This window comes from Gossypium hirsutum, chromosome D03, assembly GCF_007990345.1.
Source record: "Gossypium hirsutum isolate 1008001.06 chromosome D03, Gossypium_hirsutum_v2.1, whole genome shotgun sequence".
Classification (NCBI taxonomy): domain Eukaryota; kingdom Viridiplantae; phylum Streptophyta; class Magnoliopsida; order Malvales; family Malvaceae; genus Gossypium; species Gossypium hirsutum.
Genome location: NC_053439.1, coordinates 7,660,933 through 7,678,456, shown reverse-complemented (window position 1 = coordinate 7,678,456; position 17,524 = coordinate 7,660,933). Strand labels below are relative to the sequence as shown.

The following is a 17,524-nucleotide window of genomic DNA, read 5'->3' as shown; positions in this document are numbered from 1 at the left end:
ATAACCTCAAGTAATAGGGTATCAATACCATCCTCAAATGTGCCAATACCCCAAGCCTAGTTTCGAAGATTAGCACGTTTATAAGTAGGCAAGCTGAGGTTTATAATTAGCATTTATAAATCTAATGTTTAATAGTAATTAGGATTGTTTTGATCGAATATAGGTATTGTATAGTCAATAGGATTATTAGAGATGCCTCTGAGCATCAATGATAGCATTGTTTGATTGATATCGTGGCCAATCCAAATTAGAGGTATTACAATCATATTTACATCCTTTTAGTTTATTGTGAATAACATTTAATGATTTAAATTAGTAGTACAAACCTGTAAATGGCTTTTTAACTTCATCATTTGTAAGCCCATCAACCTTCATCAGCTCCCTAAATTTCTTAGGCATTGCAACTGCAAAACAAATTCCAATTCCATCAAAAAAGAAATTGAAATAAATTGCAATGGAAAAACAATTCGATATGTGAACCACCGAGTTGCTCAAAAGCTTGCAAGAAGTACCTATGCAACTCTGATGATCAACACTACCTTTGCTTTTTTTGAGGCTGCCATTTCTCTCTCTTTTCTTTATTCGCATTTCTATTGTCGCCTGCTATGCCTTTGCTCTCAAATTTTTTTTCTTTATATGTAACAGGAATTAATTATGTACTAGATTATTCGTTTAAATTTGAAAGTCTATCTCAAATGTTGGAGGGTTTAAATAAAAATATAAACTCGAAAAATAAGTTTTGACAAAAAATAATATCCATTTTCTAAATTAACTGAGCCTCGGGTAGGATTTTTTGGCTTGGCCCAAACCAAATAAGTTATTTTGCTGTTGTTTTGCTACTATTTCGCTATTATATTGCTACTATTTTATTGTTATTGTTTAGATATTATATAACTCTTGTTTTATTGTTAATTTTACTATTAATTTAGAGACATTTACTTGCTAAGTTGCAACTATCTTAATATTATTTAAGTATAAAGATTTTTTTACGTATTTTTAATTTGTTAAAAAATATTTATTTTAATATTTTAAATGTATTTAATGTATTATATTTTAAAGTCACATCTTACAATTAAAGGAAAAAAAACCTCGAGTTTATTAAATCTTTTCATTTTCTTTCTTGTTCTGAGATTCAAAATGAAAAGTCAGAAACTAAAATGAAAAAAAAATCTCTTTGGAGAGTGGATTCCACAACTAAATTGACCTAAGCTAATTAGGTTTCCTTTTATCATCAATAACATTTTCTTTTATTAGGACACATCAATAAACTTTTTAAGTGACCAAAATAGGAGCATCTTCAAACTTAGTGACCAAAGTAGTAATTTTATGAAATTCTGTAGGCTTGGAAGTCAGATGGGCCAATTAAACCCAAACCAAGTTGGACCCAACTTTTAGGGAAACAGAAACATCTATTCGACTAGCAACTCCCAACTCCAGAATAAACATCCGCTCCGCACCCCGCCAAAAGCAATGGGGGAGAAATATCTTTTATCTTGTTTTCTTCCGCAGCACTCGACTTGAACTTTGAGAAGGCTAGAGGACATTGGCCTTGGCCATGGCCATGTCTTGCAATGGAGGACTTGTTGTAACCTTTGCCTCTCCTACTTCAAAGGTATGCATGAACACCTCTATCTCTTACTCTTCTTCCCACCTCTCAAGTCCTTCACCAAATGAACACTCAAATGACAGCACTAGTAATAACAGCACATTTAGCTATAGCAGAGCCTCCCCATCTGAGAGATGGCCTCACCTTCAAATTCAACTAGCTGAAACTTACCCTTTAAGTCAAACCCATTTTTCACCTACCTCTCCTCAACTTACCCATGTTGTTAAGGAAGCTGAATTGTCTTTGGAGTCCTCAAAGTCTGAAACTTTGGAAGTGAGCGATGAGACCCAGGAGAAATTGGGGAGAATAAGTAAGACTAGAGTTAAGAAAATGAGTAAACTGGCATTGAAAAGGGCCAAAGATTGGAGAGAAAGAGTGAAGTTTTTGACAGACAGGATTTTGGGGTTGGAACAAGACCAGTTTGTTGCTGATGTTTTGGATGATAGGAAAGTTCAGATGACACCAACCGATTTTTGCTTCCTAGTGAAATATGTTGGTCAGGAGAACTGGCAACGTGCCCTGGAAGTTTATGAGTGGTTAAATTTGAAGAACTGGTATTCCCCTAATGCCAGGATGCTTGCTACTATCTTGGCTGTGCTGGGGAAGGCCAATCAGGAGATTTTAGCTGTTGAAATCTTTACCAGGGCTGAGCCTGCTGTTGGAAATACCGTCCAGGTTTATAATGCCATGATGGGTGTTTATGCACGAAATGGAAGGTTTCAGAAAGTGCAGGAACTGCTTGATTTAATGCGTAAGAGAGGGTGTGAGCCTGACCTCGTGAGTTTCAATACTTTAATAAATGCCAGATTGAAAGCAGGAGCTATGGTGCCTGATTTAGCTATCAAGCTTTTGAATGAGGTCAGGAGGTCTGGTCTTAGGCCAGATATAATAACTTATAATACTCTTATTAGTGCTTGTTCTAGGGAATCAAACTTGGAGGAGACAATGAAGGTTTTTGACGATATGGACAGCCATAATTGTCAACCTGATTTATGGACTTACAATGCTATGATTTCTGTGTATGGGAGATGTGGGATGGCATATAAAGCTGAGCAGCTGTTTAGGGATTTAGAGTCTAAAGGGTTTTTCCCGGATGCAGTCACATATAATTCATTGTTATATGCTTTTGCAAGAGAAGGAAATGTGGACAAGGTAAAAGAGATTTGTGAAGAAATGATTGAAATGGGGTTCGGTAGAGATGAGATGACTTATAATACAATTATTCACATGTATGGGAAGCAGGGCCAGCATGAATTGGGATTGCAGCTTTACAAGGACATGAAATTGTCAGGGCGGAGTCCAGATGTGGTAACATATACAGTCTTGATCGATTCCCTAGGGAAAGCAAATAAGATAAAGGAGGCTTCTAATTTGATGTCAGAGATGTTGGATGCAGGTGTTAAGCCTACTGTGCGGACTTATAGTGCTTTGATTTGTGGGTATGCTAAGGCTGGAATGGCTGTGGAGGCTGAGGATACATTTAATTGCATGCGGAAATCTGGGGTTAGACCTGATTTCCTGGCATACTCTGTCATGTTGGATATCCTTTTGAGATGTAATGAAATAACAAAAGCATGGGTGCTGTACCAGGAAATGGTTCGTGATGGTTTCACACCAGATAATATACTTTATGAGGTGATGCTTCAGGCACTAACAAAGGAAAACAAAGTGGAAGAAATTAAAATGGTGGTTGGAGACATGAAAGAACTTTGTGGTATGAATCTTCAAACTGTTTCTTCTTTCCTTGTCAAGGGTGAATGCTATGACCTGGCTGTACAGATGCTGAGATTAGGCATAAGTAATGGTGAAGCGCTAGATGATGAAAATTTGTTGTCTATTTTGAGTTCATACAGTTCATCTGGCAGGAACAAAGAAGCATGTGAATTACTTGAGTTCTTGAAAGAACACACTGAAGGGCCCAGTAAACTGATAACTGAAGCTCTAGTTGTCGTACTTTGTGAGGCTTGCCAGTTAGATGCTGCCTTGAAGGAGTACAGTAATGCTAGAGAATCTGGTTCATTTAGCAGGAGTTCTACCATGTATGAGTCCCTTATTAGATGCTGTGAAGAAAATAAACTTCTAACTGAGGCTTCTCAGATTTTTACTGAAATGAGATTCTGTGGTGTTGAACCTTCTGAATGTATCATGAAATGTATGATTAGGGTATATTGTAAAATGGGCTTCCCTGAGACGGCACATTGTTTGATTAATCAAGCTGAAGTGCAAGGTCTTCTGCTTGACAATTCTATTATTTATGTTGATGTTATTGAAGCATATGGAAAAGTGAAGCTGTGGCAGAAAGCTGAAAGTGTGGTGGGCAATGTTAGACAAAGATATATGAATGTGGATCGCAAAATCTGGAATGCCTTAATACAGGCTTATGCCGCAAGCGGTTGCTATGAACGAGCTAGAGCTGTTTTTAATACAATGATGAGAGATGGTCCTTCGCCAACAGTAGATTCCATTAATGGTCTATTGGAAGCACTAGTTGTGGATGGAAGATTGTCTGAGATTTATGTGGTAATCGAGGAGTTGCAAGATATGGGTTTTAAAATAAGCAAGAGTTCTATTCTTCTGATGCTTGATGCATTTGCAGAAGCTGGAAACCTCTTTGAGGTGAAGAAGATATACAGTGGAATGAAAGCTGCAGGGTATTTTCCTACAATGCATCTTTACAGGATTATGATTAGACTGTTCTGCAAGGGTAAACGGGTGAGGGATGTTGAAGCAATTGTCTCTGAAATGGAAGAAGCAGGATTTAAGCCTGATCTTTCAATTTGGAATTCTATGCTAAAGTTATACTCAGGAATTGAGGATTACAAAAGGACAGCTCAGATATATCAACAGATTATAGAAGCTGGACTTGAACCAAATGAGGACACTTACAACACTTTGATAATAATGTACTGCAGAGATCGTAGACCTGAAGAGGGATTATCTCTGATGCATGAAATGAGGAAAGTGGGTTTAGAACCGAAATTAGACACCTTTAAAAGTCTGATTTCAGCATTTGGCAAGCAGGAACTGTTGGAACAAGCTGAGGAATTGTTCAACGATTTGCTTTTGAAAGGCTACAAATTGGACCGCTCTTTCTATCATACAATGATGAAAATATATAGAAATTCTGGAAACCATTCCAAAGCTGAAAACCTGTTAAGCATGATGAAAAAAGCTGGAGTGAAACCCACTATTGCTACAATGCACTTGCTTATGGTTTCTTATGGAAGCTCTGGACAGCCACAGCAAGCAGAAAATGTCCTCGCTAATTTGAAAGAAATAGGATTAAATCTGACTACACTACCATATAGTTCACTCATTAATGCTTATCTTCAGAATGGAGATTATAATGTTGGAATTCAAAAGCTTATGGAGATGAAGATGGAGGGCTTGGAAGTAGACCACAGAATTTGGACATGCTTTATCAGGGCTGCAAGTTTGTCCCAGCACACAGGTGAAGTCATTGTCCTCTTAAACGCACTTCGTAATGCTGGATTTGATCTTCCTATCAGGTATATGTTTTTCATTTTAGGAACAAGACAATGGTCTTGAAGATGGATTTTTCTTTCCCTTTGTTTCATTCCTTACACTTACTGATTGTTATTGTTGGAATCTAGGCTTATGACAGAAAAATCTGAGTTACTATTTTCAGAGCTAGAAAGTTGTCTTGATAAGCTAGAACCTGTAGAGGACAGTGCAGCCTTTAACTTTGTCAATTCCTTGGTGGATCTATTATGGGCATTTGAGCATCGGGCCACTGCCTCCTGGGTTTTCCAATTGGCAGTCAAGAAGAACATTTATCGACATGATGTTTTCAGGTATATTCTGGCACTGATAGGTTAGTTTTCCATTGCCTTTTTACCAAACTCTTTTGATTCCGTACTCTGACATCAATAAAGTTCTTGAAACTAGTCCAAGAAAAGAGAGTTTTCATGGATTTATAATATTGACCATATTTTAAATGTTACCAATGTGATTTACTTTTATTATATTTATCTATTCTAAGTTTCGTGACTAAAGTGTACCTTGATGACTTCTGATTATGCCAGAAGTTTGATGGAGTATCAAGATTTTATTAGGTCTTCAAAAGTAGTTTTAGTTTGTTTGCAGCTGTTGATTAGTCAAATGAAGTTTTTTTCTTGCTTAATTTGGAACTTAGTCCTTTAGGTATCAGGATATGCTTGCTGCTACAAGAAAATTTTGTTCGTAATTAAGCTGTTGGTGCCCTTCTCCTTTATAAGTTGAGTTGCCTGGGAAACCCTGGATGTGATGTGAATCATGTAATTTGTAGGCTTCTCGACGACTATATAGCATGATTGCTTCTCTGATTTCAGCACCCAAAGACCACTATAGAGCCTAGACTTGGTTTCTGTCTTTACCGTTGTAGATCGTGAGCATATTTCCATGGAACTCAAAACCTCCAGTTTATCTTGATGTTAGCACTGGTCTGAAATAGCTTGCATCAATGCAGATCCAGTCATATGAAAAGACTGAAACTGCAAAGGAACTTTGACGCAAATGTAGAGTTCTAGGATTTTGTAATACTTTAAAGAGGACTGTTTTATGCATATGCATAATCATGGATAGGAAGTTAATGCAAAATTAGACAATTATATTACATACCGAATTTGTTTCCCTTAATCATTATAGCATTTCTTATTCAGGGTAGCTGATAAAGACTGGGGTGCTGATTTCAGAAAGTTATCTGCTGGTTCTGCTCTTGTTGCTCTCACTTTGTGGCTTGATCATATGCAGGTAAGTTCTCTTAACCTTTATTTTAGTTTCTTTTTGAACTTTCAAAAATTACCAGGGGCAACCTTACCAACATATAAGCCACACCTATCTATAATAATAAGGGATAATGTCATATTTAGTCCTATGCTTCAAAAAGGAAAAAGAAAATGAAAATTCAATGTTTGTGTACAAAAGAAAAGAGCAATATGATACCTCTGCTTTGATGATGTGTATGAATTCATCCAACACTTCAACACTGTTTGTAAAATTGCTAGCGTGACTCTCACCTGTAAGATAATGATATAAGGCGTAAAAAATGGCTAGTTACAAGACAAATACCTTTGAACATGTACAGTTGCAGCCATATGGTGCAGATGTGTCGCATGAAGGTTTCTTTTTCTTTTTGAAAAATTAGAATACAAACTTCTCTAAAGTAAATTTTTTGGAAAAATTTAAATAGAAAATTATAATTGTTTTTAGATTTCAAAATTGAATAAAAAAGTTAAATGTTTTCCTTATATTTCTCAAATTTATTGTTTGAAATTAAAGACATCAAATTATTCTGAAAATTAGAATTAGAACTTTCAGATTTTTTTTATTTTATGTATTTTTTTTTCTTTCTCTTCCCCTTTCCTTTCTTGCTCCAACAACTAAATGGCCCTACCCCAAATCCATCCTACCAGTTTCGACCTCATCGAAAATGGCATTAACCCCTGAATCCATTGTAGACACTGCCACCGGTTCTACCTGAAAATCCATCCTCCACCTCTATCGCGATCCCTTTTATGGCTCTCAGTTTTCCTCTCTCCCTCTCTCTTGTCTCCCCACCTTCCTCATCTCCTACTCATCCTCATCCATCAGCCATCACAATTTGACCATCTTGGATTTACCCACTTGTCCTCCCTATGCCTACTCAGAGATCTGCACTTCTTTCCTCTCCCCTTCTCCATCAACACTCTAGGAAGTTCGATGTTCTGGTTGCTAGACTTGGTGTTTTCTTGAGCGCCAAGAAATCCATTGACTTGGTGCTCAATCTAAAGGCAACCATTAATGAGTTCGGTATGGTTCTGAGACAATTGCTTGAAATTCACGAGGACAAATCAGTTGATGTTCCTCAACCTGGTGCAGTGACATTTGGCTGGAGAATACACAAAAAGTAAACTTTAACACAAGAAAATCTCACCTATTGTCTCTCCTATAAATAAAGATTTAACTAGCTGTCCTCCAATTCAGTCTTTCAAATCCCTTCGATTTAGCTGACCAAATCCTAAGATTCTTGGAATATGAATCCCAGATTTCCACAAGGTGAAAAGCTGGCTAGAATACCTTGATCTTATGCACATACTGCTATTTTGCAGCTGTCGTTTCAACATTCTTATTTCTTACAGACTACTATCTATGATTTGTCTTTGATCCTGTGCTGATCCTTACAGTAGAACAGTTTCATAAAAGTCTGACCTTGACTAAACCATGTACTCAAGAGGACACTTGTAGGTCAAAAATCAGCTACAATACCTTACTCCTATGCACAGTACCACTGTTTAGTAGCTGCAGTCTTTCTTACTGACTATGACTGATCCTTGATACAGTGCTGATCTTTATGCTGGTAGCATCATAAAATGCGAGCCTTGATAGACTATGTTGCCAATAGAGCATTTGTAGGTCAAAAGTTGGCTAGAATACCTTGATCCTATTCATAGCACTACCGTTTAGTAGCTGCGGTTTTAACGTTCTTAGGGACTATATCTATGGCTTATTTTTTATCCAATGATGATCCCGTTATACGTGGGTGAATTGATACACAGAATCAAAGTGGATGTATTACATTGTATATTTTTATTTTCTTCATTTACTATATTGGATGTTTTCTTGAAGTTTAATGGCTAATATGACATTAACTTAAATAATGTGATATCCTTTAAATGATTGCTTCTACAATGGTGGCCTTGTTGATGCTAATGTAGCTGTTGTGAAGATAAATTTCTAGCTTAAGGTTGACATAAAAGATATTCTTTATTATTGCCCTTGTTATGTGCTTATCTTTATGGTGTCTGGACTTGCAAAATTTACTTAATGCTGAAATTCAAGGCTTTATGTACCTCATTGATTATTGAGTGGTGATTTTAAGTTTCCTTTTTACTTTGTATTTACACCAGATTTTTTTTTTTTGGTTAGTTTTCACTATTAAGCTCCGATACTAGTTAGAGATGTAATTTGGGTTTATACATACCGTATCAACCCTGGTAGGACTAGTAAAGGTAGACGTACATGTATGACATGAGGAAGACTGGGCTTCATTTTTATAGGAACTGGAAGTTACCGTACAGCGGCAAGCAAGGTATGGTATGAAGATAAATTTGGTTTTATTTGAGATCGAGAGTGATGAGAATTTTGAGAAAAATTAGACTTTTTAATTAAGTCCCACATTTTAAATCGGGGATAAGAAAATATAGAGTTTATTGATTACCAGCTTGCCTGTGATTCCGAATGGTACCCTGAACAGCAAACTAGTGAAGGTTAAAACTTAAGGGTTGCCTCCATTTTAGTTTACTGCAGAAAGATCGAGGACATTACAGAAGTTGATTTAGTTTAATACATTTTATTCTATTTCCTGTTCTTATCTTGGTTTTCATTTATCATCATTATATTTCTAACTTAGCAATGTTTTTCGTATGGAAGGATGCTTCATTACAAGGGTATCCGGAGTCTCCGAAATCAGTTGTTCTAATAACTGGGACATCGGAGTACAACATGGTTTCCCTCAACAGCACACTGAAGGCGTGCCTTTGGGAGATGGGTTCTCCTTTTCTTCCTTGCAAAACACGCAGTGGTCTCCTTGTAGCAAAGGCTCACTCCCTTAGGATGTGGTTGAAGGACTCACCATTCTGCTTGGACCTTGAATTGAAGAATGCCCCATCTCTCCCGGAGCTGAACTCAATGCAACTGATTGAAGGATGTTTCATTAGACGCGGTCTTGTACCTGCATTCAAGGACATAACTGAGAGACTTGGATTGGTGAGGCCAAAGAAATTTGCTAGACTGGCTTTGCTATCTGATGAGAAAAGAGAGAAAGCCATTGAAGCTGATATAGAGGGAGGTAAGGAAAAGTTAGAAAAGCTGAAGTCAAAAGTTGGGAGCAAAAGAACAAGGGTGGTGAAGAAACTCAGAAAGAGAAAATTTATAAGGAGACCTTTGTCAAATCCTAATTAAAAAAATGGCATAACTTCACTAATTTTTTTTGGCAATTTTACCTCTATTTTGCTACTCTGGAGTTCTGATGCCAGCGTTGTAAATACTAATGCCCTCAAATATTTGTTCCTTGAGTTTTGACTGCATTGTAAATACTTATGCCCTTAAATCTTTGTTCCTTAATAAGAAATTATCTAATCACTGTTAGTAGAGTTAAACAGAGCTAATTCCCAAGTGACTAACCAGGCCACTAATCTGTTGACTTTTTTTTTCCTGATGAAACTAGATTACAAGCTATTTATGTTCGCGTTGATTTTTATAGGTAAAAGTAATGTTGAGATATTTGTAAGAGTTGGGATTGCATTTTATATCTGCTAAAAAAATGCACAAATTAATCTCTGTAAATTGAATCAAAGAGTAAACTAATCTTTCTGTTAAAAATTATATCTATTTCTATTGCTAAATTTGATCTTTGTATGTCAAAATAAGATAGACATGACATTTCATGTGTAATTTACATCAGTTTTTAATAGTGAAAATAGATGAAATTTTAAACAAAAAACGACGACTTTGCTTTTGACCTAATATCCATGCACTAATTTGCCTATTTTGAATAAAATGTATAATATACAATCTGATTCTTAGTACAGGAGCTTTCATGGTACTTTTATCAACTTTTATGTGAAATAAAAAAGAAAAAAGAAATCAGTGGAAAACAGGTCATTAAGGATGGTTATTCCATGAAAATCGTGAAGGCTTTTTTTTTTTTTTTTCCTATTTTCTGTTCGATACAGAGTACAAAACTTTTGAAATCAGAATATCGTACATTTATTCAAAGGATACTTGATAAAAAGAATGAAATATTTTGATATGTATGTATGCAAGAGATAAGGGTGATGGATAAATTTTAAGAAGGCAGAAGAGCAAAAATGGACAAAATCTAAATATAGTTTAATGCAAGTTTGGAGGTCACAATGTCTGTTCATTCTGCAGCCTTAAGCTGATCCTCACTGTGCATCTATTGCAATGTCAACCCCCAACCGTAGAAGATCTTGACGTAGTAAATCTGAGTTCTTGAATTGAAGACCAGTAATGCCAACTCCTACAGCAGCCTCAACGTTTTTTATCCTGCCAACATGTCAGTAAGCAAAAAGGCTACTTAGGTGTTAATGTACAAGTCTCCGAATGATATATATGCATGTGATGTTGGTGAACTGAGTTCAATGAAATTTGTTGGCTTAAAAGCATTAGAGAAAGATAAAACTTTCCTTCAAAGAAAATCCTATGATTGGAGTGAAGATAATACAATGACTCCGGATCACACAGGTACTTCGGTCCAAAAGGATATTTAGAATTTAGGATTTCCAACTTCAGGGCCGGAAATCAAACCTCGAGAAGCTAGAGTGAGACTATGATGTGAAATGGTTCTCTCTCTTAGGTTTGTTAGAGGCACACTAGGCTTTCATACACATGAACCCCCAAAAACGTGGCACATAGAGATTAGGCCATAAACAGTTGTAAACGTCTTAAAAAATTAACATATACATATACACATATAACTTTTTTAAAATTCACATGCATTGGATAAAAATGCTAGACAAGAATGATCGTGCACAGACAGACCCATTAACAGAAAACTCCCACGCAACCCTATAGTCACATGAGGCCATGTGGTCTTGAAACAACAAATGCATGTGTCATGCATAGGCATGAGATAGAGAATCCGTAACTGTTTACATAATTTTAATTAGAGAACATCATCTTGTTTTAACACAAGGTGCAACATCTAATATGTTTTCAACCCCCCCTCCCCTGAATACATTTTGTACCATCTACTTCTGCTTTTATATCCTATTACAAAAGCCTCCACAGCAGTAAAGTGGCAAGGATGGTACCTGTCATCAACGAATATACAGCTTGCTGGATCAACTTTAAGATGTTCCACAACAGCCAAATAGAAATCAGGATCAGGCTTCCTCTTTCCTGGATGCACAGTAGACAAAATCATTCACTAAGCAGAAAGAGATACATGACAGTCAGAAGAAAGCAGTTGACATTCTCTAGATGTACATATTTGCTCTAGAGCACAATTACTGACAGTTGTACAGTGTTAAAACAACATTGAAATATTTAGGAAGACAGAAAAAATAAAAGGAAAATCTTGTGATGGAGACAAATAGATGTTTGCATCATTTCTCTTTGAATGAACAGAAGAAACATGACTGCTGACTTGCTTCTGCAAGCAGTAATAATGAACAAATAACGAGGAGCTAACCATTTAACAGTAAGTAAAAAAAAAAGGTAGCACTTTCGATAGACAATTATAGCACAAAAGAATGTCATGGAACGGAATAAAATTAAAATGCGGCCGTTTCACTTGTAATAAAATAAATGGAAAGAGCAGCCCATATTAGCATAAGACAAACTAGAAGGTACTAAGGACCTTACCTTTTCGGTTGAAACAAAAACTAGCTGTAGACTCTTTTACTCAGACCATTCATGATGCATGACACATATAATGCTGATAAACTACCATCTGGGAGTAAATCAGCAAGGTTAATGATTATGAAGTTCATCATTGGCTTAGGTATTCTATTATGACTTCAGCGAAAAGGAGATTAAAGAGTGAGGAACCTGGGTTTAGCCCTAATGGTTCACCCACCTTAGGAGATGGATTAGGGCAAGGCTGGTTTAATTCTTAGCACTTGCAAAATTCCCCTTTCCCAGCTCCCCTAAGGCTAGGGGTGAGCAAAAGTTGGTGCAAACTGACTTAACCAACACCTTCAGTTTTGTTGGTTTTGGTTAAATAAATTAGTATGTCCAAGTCAGTTATGTGGTCGGTTAAAATATGTTAATTTGGTTGGTTATTGGTTAATGAATTTCACAAACAAACCAACCAAATTAACCAATTGTAATATATATTAATTAATTTTAAATATATTTATAACCTATAAAAAATATATAATATAAAGTCAGTTAACCGACCTGGCTGACTGAAGCGACCTAAAAAACCAATTGCTCTCCCCCACCTAAGGCTATGGTCTCTTTTCTAAGAAAAAAGAGTGCAAGAAAATCATCCTCCTGCATACCGCTAAGAGCTATAATGTGAAATATGAGGGAATGAATTTAGGAACTTGAAACTAATAAAAATAAATATAGAATTGAAATTCTTCATTTGGTTCTAAAAATTGCAGACATCCTTCTGTGCGGAAGAAATATTCTAATTGCAAAGAGACTAAGTCCTTGAACATACCATACATACACGAACAAAATGTCCAGGATAAATACTTTGAAATGTTTAACTTGTCTTCGATTATTCTGTACCTGAAGAAACATATACTAATTTACATATCTTCAATTTGTAAACTACCAAATCAGAAGGAATCGGGAGAGCTGTTCCATCCTACCAGATTGGGTAATTTGTAAAAGCATGCATTTCATAATTGTTTTGCTTCAAGTCCAGAAGCAACTGCTCAACTCCATCTATGTAGGAATATCCTCTTCTCATACAATTCTTGAGGCCTGAAAAATAAGTGAAATTAACACCTAAACACAATTAGGAAGGCCAACGTGGAGATGTTAGACAAAATTCATGGGCAAACATATTACAAAGGAAATACAAAGAAGAAAGAATTTTTGAAATCTATTGGACTGCAATCATAGTTTCCTCTTGTATTAAACAGAAATGCAAAATCTTTCTCTAAACCTGACTGGAAATGCACTTGTAATAGCTTACCTGATTCCACCTTCCATGTACAGTTCTCAAGGGTAAAACAAATCAAAGCACAATCCTGAGTTTTACATTTGATTAGTTCATTAAATTTTAATTACAAGAACAGTTATTCATATTTACACTTTAAAAGATCATATTTCACTTACAAATCAATATTCGCTTCTTGCATTTTCTTAATATTACTTAAAAATAAGTAGGCAAACCATAGATCTATTAGATACATTTTCATTATTTCAAGAAATAGTGAATATTACATTCATTAAGATTAGAACAATATAACTCCAAGAATTACTAGTTATTTACCACATCTGATACATTTCACACTAGTTCCTGCATCAATCTTTCAAGTAATTAGAGACTAGAAACTCAATCACTGGAACCAGTGTGCATATTTCTCTTTCCCTCCACCTCTCTCAAACTCACTTAGGAATGCATATTTCTCTGCTCTGGTACGATCCCATTATCATTATGCAACATATATATATATAAACCTCACTACCAACTAAAATTGAAAAGAGCACAGAACAACATATATATATCGACTCTCCTACACATTTTCTGCCAAAAAAAGGCATTTTTATGATATCAACAGTATGCAAACCAAATTTATTTTAGTAACTTTACATGATATCATAGGTTTCTACATGTGTCTGTGGCTGGTTAAACTATTTGTTTCAAAGAAAAGTTATTTCCTTTTGCTTAGAGTTGAAACGCAAAAAAGGGTAACTAATAAATGTATGTCCTAATTTCATCGGAGGAAATTTTGACAATGTTTCAGGACAGACATGCCTATGAAAAACAAACATAGGCAAAAAATACAGCTGAATAAATGCAAATTATCAATTCTTTGTCTCAATCAATTGGGGCATGATCCAGAATTGAAAACCAATAAAGCACATATTTGAATCAACATGCAGTGGCATCTATGCCAACACTACATAACCACTCAACCATCTATTGGGATATGCATGCATTATATCAGCATAGGCATTCATATTCAACGACCTAAACCCTCCTTTGAAGAGTTCATGACGCAGCAGCTTTTATTTTTATTATAATATTTTATTATTTCAGTTTATTTCACAATATTTATTTTAAGTATTAGATATATTATAGATGGCTAGGGTTATTAGTTATCTTTAGGGTTTGAAGCTAGGGTTAGGAATAAAACTTTATTTGCAAATAAGCCTAGAAACTTGCAAGAAAGAAATCCTATATAAATAAGTTTTAGACTTTACAGCCATAATTATTATTCTGATTATTTCCTTTGAATTAATAGGAAAGTTAGAGGTTTTCTATAACCTAAGTTTTCTAGAGTTCCATCTTTCCTATTCGTTTGTTCAGCTCTAATTCTTTTAATTGCTATTGTTTTCTCCCCTAAACCACATCAGTACAGCATAGTCAGCACCAGAAACCCTGATGGTTTGGCTCTTTTATTCACAATTATAGTATAAGGCCCCAGAATAGCCTAAGAACTACGATTGCTGTGCTTAGTTTTTAGCAAACACAACCCATTTCTTTTCTACCTTCTTTAATATCAAAATTCCCATACTTCTCTTAGGTTGATGTCATCAAGCCATTAACAGTGAAACCAGTTTCTTCAGGATTCCAAGAAGTGATTGAACATACTTCTTAAGTAGACTCTTATCTCCAAACCCCACATTGTCAATATGCGCGCATCCTTAAACCTTTTTCTTTACAGTTAGCAATAAACGTTTCTATACCACGCAACGTAGGTTTCCTATATAGACACCGTCAAAACTAGCATTGTGGAACTAAAAGATCATGGAAAAGGAATCTATGTGTCATATGCAACAAAAAGATTAAGAAAATGGCTCAATGAAACAAATATCTGCCCCTAACAATGCAAAATATTTAATTTCATTTTTATTTGAGAATTTATACTAAAATCAAGCATATTTTGCTTATATCTAATGAAAATGCTAATCAGCCTCGAGACAATGGATTAAAAGAATAACATCATGAAAACAAATGCAAAACCAACCTTGCAAATCAAAAGGTCTTCTGTCTTTAAAGAATTTTCCTTCTAGCTCATCCTGAAAGGAAATAAGATAACTTTCTCACACTCCAGACCAGAAGGTAAACAGCAAGGCAATAAAATTGAGAGAAAAGCAGCGTCTTAAAGATGAGTCATATAGCAATGAAGAGACCCATAAGTGAAAGGGAGCGAAAGAGAAAAAGGGGATATTAAACATAGAAGAAAGGCATGGAATTATTTTACATGCTTTCAGTCACAAATTATATTGCTAAAAAATGCAGTAGAAAGTACAGTAATAAAGTATAAATTCAAAAGTTCCATTTATAAATGTGAAACTGAAACCGCAATGATCAAGTAATCCTTTAATAGTATGTTTCTGGTGGACTGGAAATTTACAAGGTCTAGTAGGTTTCTGTCAAAGAATCAACTATACAGGTCAATATAATAAAGGATCATGGTTATGGATAGGTTAACGTTGGCATAAAACTAATAAGGATACTGGACAATAAAGAATATAAATAATAATCAATGAATGTACTGATAGTTAATCTAAAGGCAACAGATATGTGGTGTGTTATGCTTCGGTTGTGTACACAAGCTTCACTAGCTGAAGCCTAGAGAAATATTGTTAATAGACTAATGTTTTAGCTACTATATCCACTTATCAGAAAGCAAAGTACATCAAAGACGAAGGAAAAGGACTACAAAGGGCCATTTCATTTTGTGTTTAACAGCTAAATGATATTTTGCAGGAGATGTAAGAAGACAACAATGATGGGAAGTAAGAAAAATCAAAACTAATGCAATGTCACCAACTCGGGTTGTAAGTGGGTCAACATGCTGTGCAAGCTACTCAGGAAATAGTCAAGTTCTACTCCTCCTCTGCCAAGTCAAGTTCAGGCTCAAACACCGGCAGGGATAACAAAGCATTTAAAAATGTATATTTTTAGTAAAATGCATATATTATCATCTATATGTACTATAATATATATAATATTATTATTTTTAGGGCCTATGTGTGTCTGAATAAATGAATGGTATAGAACAAATAACATTACATATTCTTTAAGATATTTGATCCTAATTAAGTCAAGATCAAGTTTATAAAATGAAACTTATTCAAGCTCAGGGATGGTTTCAAGCCTCTCGTACACAAAACAGCTTGAGGTCAAAGCTGTTACTACGGAACTCTATTCAACTCGCCTTTATGTACAAAAATTCAAAGGAATAAACATCCAACTTAGCTTTTATTGCTTGAAATGGCAATCAATCCTAAAAAATTGACAAGTGAAACATGTTTCAATAAATATTATAATTTGTTAGGTACCTCAATCAAACAGTTTAAAAGATCTTCCAACACTTACTCATAAGACTACTTTAGTCAATAAAATCTAGAGAAATATAACTTTCCCACATTATTAATCTAGGTGTACCTCATCAATCACCCCATTTTCGAACTCAAGCCATGCAGTTGGATGCTTGCATTCAATTAGTTCCTTCAAAGACATTCTGACCATCGAATTTAACTTTGATCACTTCAAAAACTATCGCCAGCAGTGGCAGTTATATTGGTTTGAAATGAAAAAAAAAATGATATAAACCCAACAAACACAATTCGAAACAAGAATTAAAAAAGAGAAAGAGGGGAGGGAGATGAAAAACCCAGTTACCCGAAGAAGGCAGGGACGTCATGGTAAAAAGGGTCACGAACAATGGTGTCCATGATGTCAAACAGCAAAATCGGAAGCTTCCTGGAGTTGAAGGAAGGTGATGTGTTGGTGGGATTGACTGCCATCCTGGTTCTGGGGAATGGAGAAAATAGTTTTGGACGAAAGCAGAGTGATGTGGCTGGTGGTGGTGATGCTCTAACAAATTGAGCCATCCAAACGTACATTTGCAACCCAAGAGAATTTTTGATATTTTGGTTTCCAGATTCCCCTTACCAGGAAAGAAGGGTCAATGTTCGCTGCGCAACTCTGGGTTTGCCTCTCTATGTTTGGGCTTACTATTTGTTTCATCCATGTTTGTGGGTACTTCTCAAAAAAATAAAATGCCTTGGCACAATATTTATATGTATATATTTGTAATTTTATAAAAAAAAATTTTAGTGATGAATTTATATTCTTAATAAAATTAAATATTGAATGTAATTATTCCTTTGGATAAATTTAATTTTTTTCAAAATTATTTATTTCTTAAATTCAATCTTATTAGTTATTACTATTACTATTTTAATTTATTTTATATATTTTTTATAAAAAAATTA

The 17,524-nt window shown here is 35.2% G+C and overlaps 2 protein-coding genes across 2 annotated transcripts; one reads left to right on the top strand and one right to left on the bottom strand.

Annotated features, from left to right (window-relative positions):
- The first annotated feature begins 1,436 nt into the window (after positions 1–1,436).
- LOC107950578 (pentatricopeptide repeat-containing protein At3g18110, chloroplastic) lies at positions 1,437–9,744 on the top strand. Its single transcript, XM_016885457.2, has 4 exons — positions 1,437–5,115; positions 5,221–5,421; positions 6,268–6,358; positions 9,017–9,744. The coding sequence occupies exons 1-4, from the start codon at positions 1,556–1,558 to the stop codon at positions 9,545–9,547; spliced, it is 4,383 nt and encodes a 1,460-aa protein (XP_016740946.2). The 5' UTR covers positions 1,437–1,555; the 3' UTR covers positions 9,548–9,744.
- Positions 9,745–10,409: 665 nt separating this feature from the next.
- LOC107950577 (flavin mononucleotide hydrolase 1, chloroplatic) lies at positions 10,410–17,301 on the bottom strand. Its single transcript, XM_016885455.2, has 7 exons — positions 16,929–17,301; positions 16,692–16,767; positions 15,265–15,316; positions 12,934–13,048; positions 12,780–12,850; positions 11,422–11,509; positions 10,410–10,654 (listed from the first exon to the last, which is right to left on the bottom strand). The coding sequence occupies exons 1-7, from the start codon at positions 17,150–17,152 to the stop codon at positions 10,534–10,536; spliced, it is 747 nt and encodes a 248-aa protein (XP_016740944.2). The 5' UTR covers positions 17,153–17,301; the 3' UTR covers positions 10,410–10,533.
- Positions 17,302–17,524: the final 223 nt, after the last annotated feature.